At 35.6% G+C, this 20,724-nt stretch overlaps 1 protein-coding gene across 9 annotated transcripts in view; it reads right to left on the bottom strand.

Moving 5' to 3' along the window:
- Positions 1 to 2,617: 2,617 nt before the first annotated feature.
- LOC113523523 (MAP kinase-activating death domain protein) overlaps positions 2,618 to 20,724 on the bottom strand; it is a 41,806-nt gene continuing 23,699 nt past the window's right edge. For 6 of the 9 annotated variants that reach the window (XM_052902383.1, XM_052902382.1, XM_052902387.1 and 3 more), the window contains 16 exons: positions 20,148 to 20,306; positions 19,260 to 19,536; positions 18,637 to 18,764; positions 17,577 to 17,702; positions 16,013 to 16,169; positions 15,477 to 15,814; positions 14,579 to 14,720; positions 13,798 to 13,925; positions 13,217 to 13,342; positions 12,217 to 12,258; positions 9,098 to 9,170; positions 8,529 to 8,575; positions 5,091 to 5,297; positions 4,440 to 4,796; positions 4,119 to 4,243; positions 2,618 to 3,490 (listed from right to left, as the gene is read on the bottom strand). In XM_052902383.1, the coding sequence (XP_052758343.1) occupies positions 3,265 to 3,490; positions 4,119 to 4,243; positions 4,440 to 4,796; positions 5,091 to 5,297; positions 8,529 to 8,575; positions 9,098 to 9,170; positions 12,217 to 12,258; positions 13,217 to 13,342; positions 13,798 to 13,925; positions 14,579 to 14,720; positions 15,477 to 15,814; positions 16,013 to 16,169; positions 17,577 to 17,702; positions 18,637 to 18,764; positions 19,260 to 19,536; positions 20,148 to 20,306 (2,658 nt within the window). In that variant the 3' untranslated portion in view covers positions 2,618 to 3,264. Of the gene's footprint in view, positions 3,491 to 4,118; positions 4,244 to 4,439; positions 4,797 to 5,090; positions 5,298 to 8,314; positions 8,430 to 8,524; positions 8,576 to 9,097; positions 9,171 to 12,216; positions 12,259 to 13,216; positions 13,343 to 13,797; positions 13,926 to 14,578; positions 14,721 to 15,476; positions 15,815 to 16,012; positions 16,170 to 17,576; positions 17,703 to 18,636; positions 18,765 to 19,259; positions 19,537 to 20,147; positions 20,307 to 20,724 lie in introns of those variants that run through there. The other 3 variants (XM_052902388.1, XM_052902389.1, XM_052902386.1) reach the window with 2 other exon arrangements.

The raw sequence follows: 20,724 nt of genomic DNA, 5'->3' as shown, positions 1-20,724 counted from the left end.
TTTACTATAAAATATAGATTTCTAATACAAACAATATATGCACACAATTGTTTTGTGTGAAAAACGATTATTGTTGGCAATGACAACACTAAAATTAGACCATGATAAGTTCATTTGTACCTAAACTTTTGTAGCTTTGTTCTAAACAATTTTTTGTCTGTTGTATAAATTAACGCTCAGAGAGTAAATAAGTATAAAGCCGAATTTAAAGGGCCTCAACTTGTAAAAAATAGAGGAAGCTTAAAATCTTACACGAAACTACCACAAGATTATCCAGTATTAATATTCTAGATACCGATTATTGTTATCATTTAATTACATTTTTATTTGATATTCCATGATGTATTATCCAAATTAATTGAAGACTTGCATCAACAATCACTTAACATCCAAACTATAATTATAGAATATTTTAAATTTTTTAGCTTCAAAATTATCATTTATAAATAATATTAGCCTTAGAACGCTTTGTCCAACAAAAACTTAATTTTACCTATCAAGAAACAATCTCTTAACTCCTCTTCAATCTGGTTTCCGTCCTGGTCATAGTACGACTACTGCTCTTATTAAAATTTCTGACGATATCCGTTTTGGCATGGAGAATTCTCAATTAACGGTCTTAACATTATTGGACTTTAGCAATGCCTTTAATACTGTTGATTTTGATATTTTGTTAGGATTGCTAACCTCTCTCCAACGGCAATTGACTGGTTTCGTAGTTACCTGTTTGGACGTCGGCAACGTATTCGCATTGATGACGTTTTATCTTCTTGGTGCCATACGTCAGCTGGCGTGCCGCAGGGTGGCGTCTTATCTCCTCTTCTATTTGCCTTATTTATTAGCCCTATCACTTCGAAACTTCAATCTTCCTACCACCTTTTATGCAGATGATTTACAGATTTACTCTTTAGCCCTCTGGTTGATATCTCTTTAGCAATATCTACTGTTAACGCCGATCTGGAACGTATATCTGCCTGGAGTAAATCTCATGGTCTTGTTATAAACCCCTTGAAGACACAAGCCATTATTATTGGGAGTCCCATACTTATTTCCAAAATTTCCTCGACCAGTCTTCCGCCTGTGGTTTTTGATGGGGTTATGATAGATTACCAGAAAAAAGTAAAAAATCTTGGCATTATTTTTGATAATACTTTGTCATGGTCTCCACAAATCTCGGAGGTCAGTAAAAAAATGTTTGCTGCAACTTTTGCCTTAAATAGACTACGTAATTTCCTCCCAGTTAACACCAAAATTGCGCTCGCACACACCTTACTCCTACCCATTCTTGATTATGCCGACTCATGTTATTTAGACCTCACCGAAGAGCAATTAAACAAGCTTGAGCGTCTCCAAAATTTATGTATCCGCTTCATATTTGGTCTTCGCAAATATGATCACATTTCTCAATTTCGTACTCAACTCAAGTGGCTCTCTATCCGTTTTCGTCGTAATCTGCATATCCTGTCTCTTCTTTAGACAATCCTTTTTAATCCTGCTGCTCCTGATTATCTAAAAGACCGATTCTTGTTTCTCAGTGAGGCTAATGATCATACTTTACGCAGTGTCAATAACCTCCGACTTAAATTTCCCACTCATTCTTCTTCCTTTTATTCTAAATCCTTTACTGTTCAGGCAGTTCGTCTATGGAACTCACTACCTACCTCTATTCGGTGCGCTCAAACTCTTACTAGCTTCAAAACCTCTGTTAAATCTTACTACCTCTCACTTTAGTACTATTTTCCTGTGTTCTCTCTTCGTTTTCCTTCGGCATTTTTTTCTGTTGTATGTATGCTGTTAAGTATGTGTATGTTATGTATATATTTAATTGTGTATATATTATATATGTATGTGTATGTATGTATGTATGTTATGTATATATTTAATTGTGTATATATTATATATGTATGTGTATATATGTATGTATGTATCTATATATGTTTGTATATGATAATATTTATATAATAGTGCGCCACCTACTCTTTGTCTTTTTCTCAATGTCCTCTACCCAAAGGTTGTCTGGAAGAGATTGCTTAGCGATAAGGCCTTTTGTATCACTTCTCATTAATATTTACTGTATTTGTTATTTCTCTTTTTATTTGGTGCAATAAAGTGTACTTAAATAAATAAATAAATAAATAAAAATATTTTATGTATAAATATAATTGTGAGAATTTTTGATATTTTGTGTACAATCATAATAGGAAGATTCATGCAAAAATCAGCTTGCCTCTAATTTTTTCAAATTGCCTATCGAAATGCTTTTAATAACTATATTATAGTTGTACTATAATTTGATCAGGAATAGATACAATAACAAAATTAATTAATGTCACTGGTAGATTTCGGACATACATTTTTACAAAATAATTCGTTATTTCGTGTTTACCTACGTAACCAACAAGTTGAGGCGGTTGTGCGCTGTTGTTACGTCATAAAGAAGTACAGTTTGTATTAAATATTGTTATATAAAACAAATTAGCATTTAGTATAGGTATACTCGTCTTAACCATATTATGCAATTTTATATTCTCAAAACGTTCAATGCTAAATATAAATAAATACAACTGGTGATACCTACAGAACGTCAAAAATAGGATACATTTTTTTTCTAAATCGCATAGGTACCATTGGACATCGAGCATATAAGTAATATGATTATTGCAGAGACAGTAATTAAGGAACACAGACATTTTTATTATCATTAATACTAAAGGGCACCGCGATAAAACGAACGGAACATGCCGTTCTTTATGTTTTTCTTACTCAGTATACTTAGTAAACAATGTTGGTGTGTCATATATCGAAGAGTTATCTAAAATGAGACAAAAAAATTAAAATATTCATATATAGATAACACAAAAACATAATTTATTCATTTTATTTTAGAATAAAACAGAGGTGCCAGAATTATTTATTAAATAGGCTTAGTAAGAAAAATATATATATATTTATGTACATATACATCGGTGCCGGCGTACGATGCGATCGATATAAGAATAGGAACGTCATTTACCTCTACCCACCAACTTTGAAAAGTACTGTTTGCATTAGCTTGCACAAAAAATATTTTACATATATATCTTTCTATATTATTTAACTAAGTAACATAGTGTTATAATTTTACTTAATCATTTTGACAACTAAAACAATACAATATGGCGAAAAGGCAGTCCTATTCTTCCTTTGATCGCATTATGTATCTATATGTATTATTATCACATTTTGTAAAAGGTACCTATAGGGTTTCGAGGTATGACGGGGATACTAATTCCGGTCAGTGGTGGATGAGCGGCGAACGTTGGTGCGTTGCGGGATGACGAACTCGGCGTGGTGGCGCGGCGTCGTGAACGGGTTGGTCGGCGCGAATGCTGCGCTCGGGCCGCTCGAGCCGCCCAGGCCGCTCGGACCGCCCGGACCGCCCGGGCCGCCCGTGGACGCCTGTCGGGCTGGCGGCCGTCGCGCGGGGCTCGAGTTCGCGCTGCCGCCCGCTCTGCGTTTCCATATACTATTCTTTACGACCACATATATAAAGCAAAAAGCCGCGACGGACAGATCTTCATTATAAAAGCTGAAAATTTCTCAGCGCATGTCCCTAACACAGGTAAGAATAATTAGGGAGTATGTAGTTTAGATCATCGGGGCTTCGGCAGGTAACAGGTGACAAAGCTAAAAAATTGCACTTTATACTTTTATGTTTTTTTTTCAACCACTCATACTCATCTATCACGTTACTTGTATGGAAATTTCAAGGTATTTTGAGATTTTGAACTTGTTCTTTGGAGCACAATATAAAAAATAGTACTAAAGTACAGTATGGACACACCCTTTCGCCCACTGTGATCTGACGTCACCCCCTTACAAATACACGTCAGCATACAAACTCTATTTTCGCGCTCTAGTTGTAACTACACACACACACACACATTGTCACATTTACAGACGTTACTATTTTCTGTAGTTTTGACAGATACAGATCTTGTTTTTTGTTATGAAGTGTCCGGAGGTACTTGGGATTCAGCTAGGTATACCCTTTACGACTGTATAAGAACAGCTCGACTAAGTACTAGGCTTGGTTTAATTCAACTTTAAAAAATGTACGTATGTATCTTTAGACATACTTGCTGAATGCACTGAAGTCGGCCGCAACGGACATCTGTCGCGGCGGCAGGGCGGGCGGCGGTCCGACCGGTCGACTGCCGCCCGCCCCCGCTGCCCCGCCCCCGGCACCAGTGCGCGGTGGTATCTGCAAAGCGAAAAGTCCTGTTATTTGATGATTGATAAGTTGACAAAAAATTATATAATTAAAAATAAATACATATAGAAGCATTATTGAAATATGAATAATATTCTAATATTGTGAGATCGTTACATAGATTTGTAATCGAATAATAATAATATTGATTAGCATAAGCAGTAGTATGGTAACAGCAGGTACGCACCAGTGGAGGGTCGAGGGGGCGCGGCGGGGCGGCTTGCGAGTGTGCGCGTGCGAGCCGCTGCTGCAGCGGCGCGGGCGGCGGCGGCCGGCGCGGCGGCGCGCTCCCCGCACGGGACAGCGCCGCGTGCGCCTGCCCGCCCTCCGCCGGCCCCGCCCCCGCCACCGCCCCCGGCCCTGCCGCCGGCCCCGCGACACCGGCTGCCGGCCCCGTGGCACACGCCGGCGGCCCCGCGATACTTGCCGCCGTCCCCGCGACACTTGGCGTCACCTCTCTCGACTCTGTGAGCGCGCCACCTTCACTTTTTGCAAATGATGCTCTGGCTTCACCCGCACGGCTCACCGGGGACCTCTTTTCTACCTGTTACGTTTAAAACTTTGCAATTTAAACTGTAACTTAAAAATGTGAATTATAAGGCCAATAGATATTCTGTAGTAAATCTGTGCATGGATAATTAAACAACTTTTAATTATCGTCATACCTTTAAAATCTGCAATTAATAAATACGTATAATTAGATGGTCTTTGGGATGTGTTTATTCTGTTTCAAGTGTCAAATGTTAACTGAATCTACATCTCAAATTAACTACAAAAAATTACAATAGTGTACACATTTAGAGAGTCAAGGTCGAAATAGTAAACTTCATAATTTTACCTGCGGACTAGTCTTTTTTTTGGGCGAGACCACTTCAAAGTCAGCCTTGGGGCTTCGTTGCGAGTGCGAAGAGGGCGAGACGGGCGCAAGCGCAGCGGGCGAGGCAGGAGGCACCCGCGCCGCCTGCTCGAGGATCGCTTTCTTCTGCTCGTGGCCGGCCGCGAAGTACGAGAACACGCATAGCACAGCATAACATATTTGGTCAGCCTGAAACACAAATCACACGTCATAGACAATTTAAATTATGTGAACGGGTCATGCGCAGATACTTTTTACCCAGACGGGTGAAAATTATCGAAAATTAGAGGGTAATATTTTCCGTGTGTGTATATGTACGGATCTTTGATCGAAACATGTAGACCAAAGGGTTTGACAGATTATACAATGCAAATCAAATGTGATAGGTGAGATTCAACTAGATCCATGTTAATTATTACTTTTTCTTCTCATTCTAAGGGTACAAATTTGTTGGCCATGAACTGTCAAATACTTACGGATTTTAATTGGGAGGGGGGGGGGGGGCTGGACATTGTTAGTAATGGAAATTTTAGTCCCCATTACTAATCATATACCTTATTAGGACGACCTCCACGCGGTCCCCTCTGGAAACCATCGTGAGTAATTTGTGTGAATTTGCTACAATGCACCAACTGACCTGACTTCATTCTTATTGTTTCATTCTGCACATTTGTATACTGTTAACATAGACGGGCGTACCATTCCCTCTTCATCTATTAAAAAAAACCTACTAGAGGTTAATAAACAGCCAGGTTTTATAACTTTCATTTTGGTTCCATACATTTTCTGTACTACCTACTTACACAACACGTATTAAATTGATGTGAATGTGCCTGTCTTTTGTAAAATAATGTAAACTACAAAATACAAGCCAAGATAAATAACCAAAGGAAAGCATTGTAACAACTTTTTGACAAAATATCTGTCCTGAGTTTTAAAATAGAAAAAAATCTATTATTATCTTACAAAAGGTAATATTTAAAAAAAATAGGGCTTATTATAAAAATATAGCGTACTTAAAATGCAATAACATGCAATTTTGAATACTTATGAGGCAGAAATTTCAACGATAACTTTTCTTACAATCATTCTATATATTATTTTTATTTATTTATATCAATATTGTTCTGTTTTTGTATTTAATACTTATTTGTAATGTTTTTGTATTTAATTTTTGCATTTTCCACTACGTTTACTGGGTGTAGATTTAAAGTCAGCTTTGTTGCGGGTGGGGAGGGGGGGTTCTAGCCCACCTCGGACTCCATACAAAAACGCCATGATATGTCTTACAATTAAAAAAACAATGGAGTCGATTCTGATCTCTAAAATTGAAATTTTAATTTGATACCACAGTAATTTCGCAAAATTATCAAATTAAAATAGGTTAAGAGATAAATTTAGACAAATGGCACTACAGAATCAGCTTCAATTACCGTTATCTGTCCACTGCTGAACATAAGCTACCTCCATAGACTGCCATAAAGTATGGAACCATTCCTTATAGCAGTAGCAGTTGTTAGGGATAGCGTGGGAAAAATCGAGCGCCCTTCGGTATATTGTTGGATGTGCTTTGAAAAAGCTGCACAGTGTTCATTGCAATATAATTCATCAAATCTTTATAAAATATACAAAAGTTTATTTAAAATTTTAGATCACTGTTACTATTCACTTGTACAAATATTTTTATATTAATGCATATCAACTTATTTCTCAGTAATAGCAATTTATGAGTAGTGTCATGAGTGTCACAGTACCTATATATATTTTTAATAGATGATAATGGAATCGTAATATCATCCCTCACTGGTGTCCCGCCAGCGTATACCGTTAACGCAGGCGGGACACCAGTGAGGGATACACCTGGAATTTAGCACGATGGTTTCTAAGGGGGACCACGTGGAGGTTGACCTAATAGGGCATATTGCTAGCAATGGGACTGATAGTCCGCATTACTAACAATCCGTTTCCCCCCTAGTACCTATATTATGATATGTAGATATTGTGACACTCATGAAACCATAACATGTCTACGAGACAAAGTTATGATTTCTAATCAGGTGGCCTAAGTATATTATTATTTTGTTAGTTGTCTAATTGGCCGAAATAAATAAATCTTCCAAATAAATTTCAACGTAACAATAGTCGTATTCGTATTTTAAATAACTCTGGATTTCGATAAAAATTTATACTAATTGAGACTAGCTAGTTACTTTCTTTATACTTCGTAAACATTGCACTGTCTGTCCTTCTCTGACAACAGCGGCAACTGAAGCGTAAACTAGAGACATTAATTAGAGCTTGGGCGCTGAAGTGTATTTTAGAGGTGGTGTGGTCAGATCCTAGAGGGCGGCAGGGAGTGCCAATACTTAGTTATCTTAGTTACGTATTTACGTACCTTATTTAACACTATTACTTATACTGTGTTAACAGACACAAATAATACCATACATCAAATAATAATCTTATATTAAATTATTAAATATTCTTGTATGTCCATGGTACTCTGTTCATGTCTATAGACATCGGTTACCACTTTCCGATTGTAGATAATTGTCTATAATTTCGAGGAGCAAATTTATTGTTTCTTAGGTCAAAGACCGCACTAGTTCCATACTTACCTTTGTTACTCAATACAATTAGATGTCTTGCAGCTTCTCGGTAAATAAAAAAGGTAAAGTACACGAAGGGATTATAAATAAAAAATCACCTAAATAGCAGAGGCCCGCCATCTTATAAATGAAGCTAAACTTCTACGAAATTATTCGCTTCTCGACTAGACCGAAGAACAATTAAAATCAGCCTTTCATCACTGGTTGATTGGTTAAATGTTCTATTTACTAACGATAAAGGAATTAAAATTATATATTAACCCAATAAATAGCGAATATTTGTAATGATATTTAAAAGCAACTGTCACTTCTAATTCCCATTACTAATAGATTTGCGTAAGCTCTGCTGAGCTGCATTAGCCTTTGTGTTATATCTGTAAATCATGACTGTGCAGAAAACAGATGATAGGAATAGGTAGTATAACTATTCCCGAATGTTTACAAAAGCATATGTTAAATAAGTATATGTTTAGTAAAATTTGACAAAAAGTAGACGGAATTGTATTAAAATAAAAATAAATATATAAACAGTTAAACAAATAAAGCGTTAGAAGGAAATGTCATGCAAAATAAAAATAATAATTTGACAGTACATACATCCGTAGGGGCTATGAAACGTAAGGTGCATAATGCAGTTGAGTTCCATGGGTCTCGACAAAGTACCGAGAAAGCCATATGGAGAAGAAACGGTGAAGGTCAAGCACTACTTTCTCTGCCTACAACATAAGACACGAGAGTAAATGAATAAAACAAAAACAATTATAAACATAAAAAGGATGCTTATATTTTATAAAAGATTTGTAATACTTGCCATAATAGATTTGTACTTCCTCTGTAGTATTTGTCTGGTTTTCGGATCTGAAGAAAAAATAAACAAATTTTACAGTAAAAGTTACATAAGACGTCAATTTATGAACAAAATGCAGCATGGAAATTAGACAAATAGATAGAAATTTAAAAATAGATATCATATTTTACACTATATCATAGAATAAAATGTAAAATAACGTTATCGTAAAATATCGTGTGTAGAGACCGAAACGCGTCACTTCTATAATTTAAGTACTTTTAAGTCACATTACAATATGCTTTTGGTGTTAAAGAAATAAATAAACAATACTAAGAAACAATAGTACATTTTGTCTTGCCCTTCTATGGTAAAAATTATAAAACCGACGGTAATCATTTAAAGGAAAACGTGTAAATACATAGGACTGATTAAATTTAAATGCGAGAAAATATGATGAATCTCGCTCTCACTTCGAATTTTTGTAGACGCACAATTTTGAACATGTCATCATAAATTAATAATCTTACCTAAATGTTAAAACAAATGAGTAAAATATATTAGTTGTAATCAGTAATAAAATATATACTTACTAAATTCTTCTAAAACGAAGATACCTCCGTTCTGTGTGAAGCATTTTCGAATGTGATCGAGCCGCACAAAGAACTGCAATTTAAAAAAAAAATATGTAAGAATAAATCGGTATACGAAATCATTAAATATAAACATATCAAAATATGTGCTTATAAAGATGCCTACATAGGTACAGCGTCCGTTTATTTTTGTACTTTAGTGTCTTTACAAATAAAATGTGAAATAAATTATTCAGACAATTTATAATACATATATACACGTATATGTACATTCTTGTTATATCTATAATATATTTAATTACCTACCATTACATTTTAATTAGATTATGGGGGTCGTCAAATTGTTTACGTATTAATTTTAATAAGAGTAGCAGTCATTATTATTTAGCATTGACTGTATTTAAATTTATAATTAAATTAGACTGTACTACAACTATTATTAGTTCATATAAGTAGGAAGATACATTTCTAGTAAGGGAACACAGCCAACACTCCACAACTCGCCGGTCGGCGGTACATATTCATTAACATTAACATCAACATTATTCGACATGTTAAACAGATCATGCAAAAATATACAAAGCATCATGCATTGCCATAAAAATTTGTAGAAGAATTTATATTTACTATTATTTATATTTCGTCAAAAATAATTCAAATATAAATAACTCTTATTTGTTTTTAATTCCATAACTATTTAATTATATTGATTAATTCTTTACATAATACAGAAAGTATTGAATCTGACAAATTCGGTTTAAATTACGCCAAATTTCATATTTAAGAATTCCTTAAAATTCCATAAATACAAAGATTAAATTTGTATAAGTTTATCATGTATAGCATCATTATTATGTAAGTATGTATGTATTAATGCTAATTTTATGTAATTAAATTGTATTAATACATAAGTAGGTATATAATATGGTACTGTTCACTTATTCAAATTAGATGCTTTAATTTTATAAATTTAAATTATCATATCAAACTAGAACATCATAAAAAGACATGCATCGGCCTACTGCCCTATGCTCTATAAAAAATATTAAGCATGCTTCATGCTCCAATGCGATACGGGCAGCGATATAAAAGCTAAATTTCGATACAATGTTACATATGTACTTGTTATTAAGCAGTATATAAATCCTCTGTAATTTTTTATTTAACCCAATGTATCGAAACGTAGCTAGCTCACCACAATATTATGTATTTGACGAACAAAAATTCAACGCACTCGTCGGCAGCTTTTAATACCGAAAGTAAATAAAAGTTGAATTTCTGTATATCCAGAGATTCGGCAATGAACAGGAGGGTGGAGCAAGGCGACGGCGGCGCGGCGAAGTGAGGCGAGGTGCGCGGGGAGTGCAAGTGAGGAAAGATTATGAGATGCGGGCTTATAGAAGATGCTAGGTTTAGGTGCAGGATGGGGAGAACCACGCGAGGACGCGGGCTGCGGAGTTGAGGTAGAGGCGCAAGGATAGGTGGTGGGTGCGGGCAGCGAGGTGGTGCAGGGTTGCGAGGTCGGGTGCGGGGTGAGGGGCGTGCGCGACTGGCCCGGGGCCACACCAGAACTTGTGAGATGGCGAATGCTCTACGACTGACCTCGTGACTTGCGTCCGTAAAGCTTTAGCGCTGACGTGACGCTCGCTCGGGCTCCGGGTGATAAGGGACGAACGAACTAAACCTCAACACAATGTGTGAGAGCGAAATATCGAGACCGCTCGCCGGACGATCCACGATAACGAATGCAAGCTGTCGGGTGCGATTATATAAACAGATAATAAACAAAGGGCGTCTATGTGCATGCACGACCGCGCGCTTCGGCGCTCGCCGCACTCGGGAGAACTAATACAACGCTAACAACGGCTAAAAACAATCGGTAAGCCTCAAAACTACAAGTAAAGCCCTACGACCTCGAACGATCATCGCTAATAGCGCGTCTCACGGTGACCGTGACAGAGATCATAAAGGTCGTAAAGGTCGCCATTACTAGTGAATGAACCACTGTGTACCTCGAAATCCTTTAGCGCAGCGGGTTCGGCGTATCCGGAAAGAGTAGAACAGACAAAAAGAAGAGATTAGTAGAGGGCGGCCGAGCGCGTGTCAAGGACCATCTCAAAAGTTCCTAGCGGAGCGACGCTCCGGCACTGGCGCCCACACACTCCAGCGGTATACGGGTATGGCAGACAAATAGCACATGCACAAATTGTATGGATTAGATATACGTAAATCAGATAGACAACGGTTACCTTAAATGTAAAAAAACTAAGCTATTACATCGAATTAGTAATAGAAAGATATTAAAGGGCAAAATACTGGATTTTGATTCGACATAAGCTATACTCGATAATTAAAATTATTAGAGAAAATGCAAAATCGTTCGGAGACGATACTATTATAAAAGAAATAAAATGTATAGAAATACATATATGTACTTATCGGATAAAATTTAGGTAATCGTATAATGTTGAAGAATTTGAACTGAAATAGGAAAGTTTGAGTGGTCCTTGCATACGGGTATAATATTATTATTATTATTATAATTATTGTATATTTAAAAGGTTTTATAAACCAATTCGTTATGAGAATATATAATATGTGGGGGATCGATCTGGCAGCTTTTTGAGTGGTGCCGTGATACGAGTATGTTACAGCACAAGTAACTCAACAATATGTAACTTATAGCACGTATCCCCTGTATGTAGTGAGATATAATTAGGTTTCAATGTCATCGTCGGATGAGAAGCTTCGTTAATGTATAACAATGCGCTAACGGCACCGATACAATACTGAGACAATGAAGCGTTGCCCGGCCCGGGACATGGTACCGCGCCGGTGCCGTAGATTGGCGTACAGGTGCGTCTACCGCTGTACGGCACTCTACTGGTATCGGTCAATCATATCGAGACTTTCCAAATGAAGCGGAGACACTGACAGACACCTTACCTGATCAATATATCATTATCATGAGTATACCAAAACGGCACGGACTTACAAATGTAGCAAACGATTATATCCTTTGATAATATTATTATCAAAACTGTTTTGGTATATTATCACAATAATATAAATAAGCCGACAAAAAGTTATAAAAACACAGTGAAAGCATTGGGACATACCTTGCTGTGGTGGAACAGAAGACCGACGCCTTCCATGCACACCTTAAAAATATTAGTAATAAATTATGAATATATATTACGTAAACAAGTAAGCACAATTTACACCAATTTTCATGTTATATTAAACATCAATATATTGACTTATAATATGGTTACAAAATAATAAACTATTAACAGTTAAGTGTCCAAATAGAGATACGAGTTATTCAAGTCTATAATATGTGTCATAGTTGTCTTATATTAATTTATTCTAAGCCGATCGTATATAACACTACCAAATAATAACAGTTACCAGCTTAGTATCAATATATAGGTTAAACTTTCAATACTATTTATAACTAAGAATATTCTCGTAGTACATAAGACTAAACTTACATAAATAAACCTTTGGATTAAAAAACAATATTATAAATTATTTTTATAATATTAATTCAAATAAATTGCACGAGAGAAAATACATATACATTAAAGATATATCTGTTGCGTAATTTTAATTAACCTATATCATAACAGTTCTGTTTTGTCTTTTCAGGCGACTTCAAGCTTAGTTTATATTACTATTTTGTGTCAATTTCAGAAAATAATTATTGAATACTTAAGAAATTTTTGAAATAAGTATATTTGCTTTTCGTGAAATTTAAACAACGTGTACCTTTTCAAATTATATCAAAATACTGTACTATACATAGAGTTGCTTGGTTTATCTCCAATATTAACTTTTATATTAACTTTTACACGGCTGACCAAAAAAGGAGTGCATTGTTTTCGGAGTTCATGTACTCACATATGTGAGTTTCTTGATTTCACCCTAACTTCTAATGTGCCGATGTGGATGTATGGGGTATCGTTAAAATCCTTTTATCACCCCGAGCAAAGGTGGCTATAATATTTTTTAATAGTTTGTTTTTGGCAAAATAATTTCTTGCGTAGCAAAAAGTACTTTTATTGTTGTAAGCTTGTCAGTGGAATGCAGGCAGGTAGGTTTGGAATGATATAGTACCTGTATAAGGCCACCCTCGCCCGTGGCGCAATCCTGTATGGGGAACTCTCCGCCGAGCTCGGCCGCGTCCTGTCGACGCCCACTCTTCTCCATCGCCTCCTTGATGCAATAATACAGTGCTTTGCACTGCAATATTAACACAAATTCAATTTCTCAGACTGTTTGCTTCATTCTAATGGACCAAAATCAAGATTATATGAATGTTTAATGAGTGGAGAAAGATATAAATATTGAATTATTATTAATTAAATTGTATACAAGTAACACTGGAGAAAGATCTAAATATTTGATTACTATTAGCTCAATATTACATGAGAAAATACAAGAAACACGAAATAGTGTTAGTGACAATATTAATATAGAAAGAAAGAAAGACGAAATAAAGTTGCATTTTGTAAATAATTTTGTATGAAAACTAAGATAATAGATGACAGGAAAGTAAAGAAGGAAAAATAATTATAGCCGTCTAAAAATAGTCATAGTTCATCGTAAAAAAGCATTTTTTTTTTGCATATATTTTATAATATAATAAAACAAATATCAATATGCTTATAATGGAAGCAACTACTTCTTATATATACCTTTTTAGTATAATATTTATGTAACTGCGTTTGACCACCACACTTCCTCCAAAGGCACAATACTCGTATTTTAGGACTGTACGTCATATTGACTAGTCTCTCGTACCACCACCTTTCCACGATTGTTCCTGAAAATTGAAATGTATATTTTTTTAATTGTTTTGTAAACGACGTGAATACATGTAAAGTAAATATCCAATTACTAATTTTTAATCTAGAAATTTGCAAGATCAACGATTTTTATTTCTATAAAAAATTTCCAAGTATGAGTAGGTAGGTATAGGTAGGTAGCTACATATATAAAGACTATTTAATAAAATAAAATAAAAATACAACCGAATTGAAATTACTATTACTCAAAATATACAATAATATAAGTTTTGCTCGGAATGGTTTAAAAGTAAACAGTTCGTTCAAGGATTCGTTTACTAGACTCTACTGAAGTTCTAATAGCGTCACTACAATAAGGAATATATACACATATAACCAGAGTCTATATCTTTTAATTGTAGATCACTATCTAGAAGTTTATGGGACCGCGGAAGACAGTATTCTGGTGCGAGGGGATCAGATGTTATGTGTTTAGGGGGGCGTGGGGCGTGGGGCGTGGGGCGTGGGGCGTGGGGCGTGGGGCGTGGGGCGTGGGGCGTGAGGCTTGACTTGGGACTTGAGGCTTGGGGCTTGGGGCTTTGGGCGTGGGGCTTGGGGCGTGGGGCGTGGGGCGTGGGGCGTGGGGCGTGGGGCGTGGGGCGCGGGCGTGGGGCGTGTGGTACAGCCGCACCTTGCGTGGAGCGCAGCACGAGGCCGTCGTCGCGCACCTCCATGAATCGCAGCTCGCCGGCCGCGTCCGCCTCGTGCACCGTGAACGACGCGCGCCGCAGCAGCCGCGAGCCCAGCGGCTTCAGCGAGATGTCGTTGCCGTGCTGCACCGTGCGTCACACCAACCAATCACATACACATGCTATTAGATACTACACTAGCTGTTTCCTGTGGCTGTGGCCGCGGAATCAAGTACATAAAGTGTTGAGTTAGGATGTAACCTACCCGTATACCAAACATACAAATCGTGATCGAGTAAAAAACATTCAAACATCTTTATAAAATTTTACATTTATAATATAAGTGGGATTACATGGAAGGATTGATGCAGGGCGGGGAGCGATCGTTAATAATGCTGACTGCTAGTCGTATTGCTGGTCGACCTTATACTACCCTGTCATTTCGATAACAAATCCATCTTTATTATTCTGATTGGAACAATGGTTCTGAACACCAACTATATTCGTTACGATGAGCTAACGATTGTCTTTTAATTCTCACTATCATCCCTCACTGGTGCCCCGCCATCTGACAGGGTACCATTACCGTCAGGCGAGGTTACCATTCTTACAAATACTTATATATATATATATATATATATATATATATATATATATATATATATATATATATATATATATATATATATATATATATATATATATATATATATATATATATATATATATATAACATATATATCGCATACATTTTTTTTTTCGTGATTATATATTTTTTTTTCTATAAAGTATTGTTTATAACATTTTAAATGAAATACTAAGCTACTGACTAATAATTTTATAGTAAGTAGATAATAAATAACTCTTAGTTAAAGCAAAATAATAAATATGAAAACTCACCAAAGTATGAACAACGTCGAGTAGATGGTTGACTTCCTGGCTGTACACTAGTCCGATATGACTCTTGGCTAGCAGTCTTCGCACTTTATTGCGTACGATATCAGCATCTACACCGAACAGTACCATAGCCGCTGTCAAATTATATAACGCAGTGGACAATAGTCTGTCCTCCTCGTGCTCGAGACGTTTCCTCTCTGTCTCGCTCAAACACTTGTACCTCTCCATCATCTCATTCGCACCTTGGTCCATGCCGATCATGTCTCGCTCTTGACTGACGGCATCCAAAAAAGCATCTTCCCAAAATTGCATTTGGTCCCATAAGTTTGATCTCTCTTTGCCTAAAAATAATGAGATAAATAAAATAACATTAAATAGAAAATATTTACTTAAATTCATCAAAATAATATAGTGAAGCTAGGTGGCATTATAACAATATTGTAGCATTATTTTAGTTTCCTTCTGTACTTATGTGCTACACAAAAGTGAACCTTAAACATTTAAACAAAGGTACGAGTAAACATATTTTCAATAATCACCAATGAGTCCCTGAAAGAGGTAGGTCCTGGCAGTTTCTGGTGAGGTGAGCGGCGAGGTGACAGGTACCCCGACCGGCGGCGGTGGCCGGTAGCCCAGCGACGATTTTGAAGAGAACACGCTCGATGCACGAGGTTTCCCTCCGCCGCCTCTGCCAACCTACATATTATTTTTATTAATACTTATTTATCATTGCATGGAATTTAATATAAATACCTTCTATATAAGGGTGGGGTAAAGTGAAAAACGGACAACACAAGAGACGAGACAGTGAATCTTTGGTATTTGCACATTGCTGTTTATTCTATAAAGGACCCAGTGTGAAGATGGTATTTCTTTACACATTTAAACAAGAACTTTGACCCTCCAATATCTTTTAAAACTTTGAATCTATCTCTATATCTATTACAAACTTCTCTGGGCATAACAAGGTATGTAATTTTGAACATTGTAACAAACCTTATGTCCTGCAATTTTCGTAATTTATATCAAGTGCTTTGTAAGAAATAGGTCCCATTATCTACAATGCATTCCATTAATCAAGTCTCATACTCGTATTAACATCATATTAAATATTTATCGCGGTAACAAACAATTAATTTCATTTGATTTGCGTTGTACATTTGTACTTTGTAACAAATCCCAAAGAAGGAATATCTACTAGATTAATTCAAATTAATATCCTGTAAGGGTTCTTTTTCTGAGAAACGACCACTATAGTTACTACTTACTTGACATTCTAAAGTTATTTAATTACAAAAATACCAGATATCATTATACAGTAATGCTTAATGCAGTTTTTTGAGAATGCGTAATATTATTCAACTTTAATGATTAAGGGCTTTTTTAGGTATTTAATAAAATTTTAAATTCGGGCCATCGAATCAAAGTGTCCATTATTTGATTTATTTACTGTTACTACAATTTTTCACGCCATTTAACAATATTTGTGAAAGCCAAGGTAATCAATTATATAAATATTTTTTTTTTAAATATAGGTAGGTACTGAGTTATATACTAATGGTCATAATTTATTCAAAAGATCATCAAATGCCAGCAATATCAATCATTATGATTTAAAATACACAATGTACCTACTCAGTAGTCGCGTACACTTATTTTTATTGATATATATATATATATATATATATATATATATATATATATATATATATATATATATATATATATATATATATAAAAATATTACTTACGTGAGGGTATTCTATTGAATATACCCAATCACAATTAGACCTAGAATTAGTTAGTAACATTTATTAAATACAATGAACCATGCGAACTGAGGCAAGTAGCCGATATTCATATATCACAAATCCAAGTTCCAAACTGAAATGGCTATTTGGCAAATTATGAAAGCGATGACTACATGACGTTGAACAGACTATGAAGGCAACTATTCTGTACCTATAAATTCGTTCAAATATAGGTAGACTATAATTGAAAATTATAAAAAATATCTTTCAAATACAATTACATGAATCAATTGAAAAAGTTGCGTTTACATCTGTGGTAGGCCTGAAGCACACAACACGCACTAAGACTTACATTGAGGAACATGACGTCAGTATCAGAGAGGTTGGACTTAAAGGAGGCGCGGTGGTCGAAGAGATTAGCTCGGTTGGTGGTGATGGAGCCGCTCTCGTCGGCCGAACAATCGGACGAGGGCGCCGCCTGCCACGCATACAAACACGCAAATACCTTCGCTCAGATAACCTTCACAAACGTTAAGCGAACGTGACACATTCTTCACTGCCCATCACTTCTACTGTACGTATATTGATGATGGATCATTTCGAATACATACATACATCACGTATAGCGCAAACGGCCATGAAACATTCAGATAAATATAGATAGCATATGCTTTATTTACACTATACTTAGTTATACATTTATGTAGTATGACTATTAAAGAAGGATGCTTCTCAAAATTATCCACCACGTTCATAATACATTCATAATAAAATTAAAATTAGTATCATATGTGTAAACGATTATATGTTTACAAATTAAATTCTTGAACAGGATCACCAATCGTTTATCCTCCACAAATCAATTACTCTAGTAAATATTTCTTTACTAACAGTATTTATTACATTTAATAATTGAAAATAAATCCTCTATCATACCATTGGGATAATTTTGTATAACTATGTATAATTTTAAAAGATAATTTTAGCTTACACACATGTTACTATTTGTTAATCATTAAAATAAAGAAAAAAGGAATAAAAAGTATTATAATGAAAATAGAACGATGAAATAACATGCGAACTTTTTGTTCCAATAAACAGAAGGTACTGTCCATTATATACTAAATAAATAAATAGTGTAATTTGTTTGCGTTATTGTTTACAATCAATCATTTTGCTATTTATACATTAACTATAAAAAATATATATTACACCATGTTAAAATAGTCATAAATCATAGATTTTGAGTTAATATATTGAAGCTGACGTAATCCGATACATGCTCAAGAGAGTATAGTTAATCAACACACACAAATATTGTTGAGAGCAATATGGTCAACATACATCCTTCACCATGCAACATATTACGACATTAATTGTAATTATCCATAATAAGTGTATATGCTACTTACATCTGAGTCAAAAGAAGTAAGTTTGCTGAAGAGAAAATTCCTCTTTTGATTCAACATGTCTTTGAACATTTCAGTCGTACTCTGGGCTTCGCTTGAATCCATGTCGGGATAGTTAACGATCGGGATATCTAGGAGTTAAAAATAGTTAAAGATTAGTAAAACACTTATATTTATCATTAATAAAAATTAAAGTCAAATTCATTTGAAATATTACGATGATTTATCAAGGGGCTGTCCCCCTTAGAAACTCTTATATCTGAAAACATGAGCTTTTAATATCATTCTTCTTATGGAATGATAAGTGTTTTATATTTTTCTTTTACTACTGGAAAAGGAAAACTATTTTTTTAGAACCAGTTTCTCTAAAATATTGCGTATTCCTTTAGTTCTGGTGACAAAACAATATACAGTACTCAATATTACCTTTTTAAATATAATATAAAACGGCTGCTGTCACAAAATGGCGTAGAATGTATATTTTGTCAACTCAGTTGATACGTTACTAACGATAAAATAAATGGCACTATTTGAAAATAACCGCAGCGATAAGATTACGAATAACTTTCTAAAAATTTATTTTTAATAAGATTTGCTGAACTTGTTGAAAATGTAGAAATAATGACCTGGCTGCGAGCTTTTCCGGGAGGAAGGCGAGGAGGAGGAGGGTGTGTCGAGATCGTGGCGGTAGTCAAGCAGTGCAGCGGCGGCGGCGGCAGCTGAGGCACCAGCACCGTCTAGTGCCGCCAGCTCCTTGCTCCAGTAGTGCGTGTGCGCCATCTCGGCCAGCTGGAACACTGACGCCATGCCGCCCAGCCCGAAATTGGAGTATGTGTGCTCTAGCCCGTGCACTACCGCCTGCAGCACCTTCAGCATGCCCTTCCACACTGGCTTGCTTATGAACTGCCGAACAATGTTCGCGTTGAAAATAAAAAAGTACAATGATGCGTGCACTAGTGTAAAACGTAGGTTCTTAATGCAGGCCATAACGCCTTTCGTGAACATTACAGACTTTCAGGAGCGGAGTAGAAGAGCCGGAGAAAATTTAAGAAATTTATTATTTAAATGTAATTGTGGCAAAAGCCGTTTTACATTCGCGATAGAGGGTAAGGAAAATTAAGATGGAATGCGCACTCTAAATAAAGATATAGGCAAAGAGGGCGGTGAGCAAAATAAGGTCCCGAAACTACCATGTAAAACATTCGAGTATTACATTCACCACAAAATAATTGTCGACAAACGTTTCTGACTCGGGTAATCAGGAATTACAGTCATGAGGTTTTTATACAACTTAGAATGGCAAACAATCTAAAGGCCTACTTGATAGAAAGTGATAACCGTCGCCTATAGACATAAACGTACCAGGGGCATTACAAAGTATACTGTGTGGCCCATGATACCCTTTCATGCATTGCCATTCCTGAGGATTAAGGTGTTACGCCTCTGTAGCCTGTAATTTCTTTGTTATAAAAACAGTTTCACACTATATTGAACAATAATTCTGAACTACTAACCACGTCGTCGACTTTGTCACTTGGAGTAGCTTTTCTGTTGAAATTTCTATTTAGTTTACTGAGCACCATATTTCTATAAGATTCGTCTTCCATCAATTTTTTAAGTCGATTTAATTTTAACCAGCCCACACCTTCGCCTTCCAAAACATGTTGCACAAGCTGTAAGAACATAAATATTCAAATTTCATAAGCTGTGTGTAAAATATAGTATTTTTACCCTATTTTATCAGATTACCATTTTAATGACATATCATAAATATTCTTGTAATAAAGGAGACAAATCTATTGATAGTTTTTACTTAAATATTTTCTCTAAATCATGTTTAGCAAGAAATACATATAAGGAATGTTAAAGATTATAACAAATAATAGCTAGAATTTTTCATTAAAATAACTTCAACGAGAATTCATACTAGTCATTCGGATGACAAAATAGACTGCAGGTCGCGTTATACACATTAGGAATATAGTCTGCTTTTTATATTCATTAATAAATGTTTCGCACAATGTGTGTGAAGGTTGACCTGATAGAGAAATATATTGTTAGCAATGGGCACATCAGTCTCCGTTACTAACA

The sequence above is a fragment of the Galleria mellonella genome, unplaced genomic scaffold (assembly GCF_026898425.1).
Source record: "Galleria mellonella isolate WM207_F2 unplaced genomic scaffold, CSIRO_AGI_GalMel_v1 utg90, whole genome shotgun sequence".
Classification (NCBI taxonomy): Eukaryota; Metazoa; Arthropoda; class Insecta; order Lepidoptera; family Pyralidae; genus Galleria; species Galleria mellonella.
Note: the sequence above shows the minus strand (reverse complement) of the source record. Positions and strands in the feature narration are given on the sequence as shown.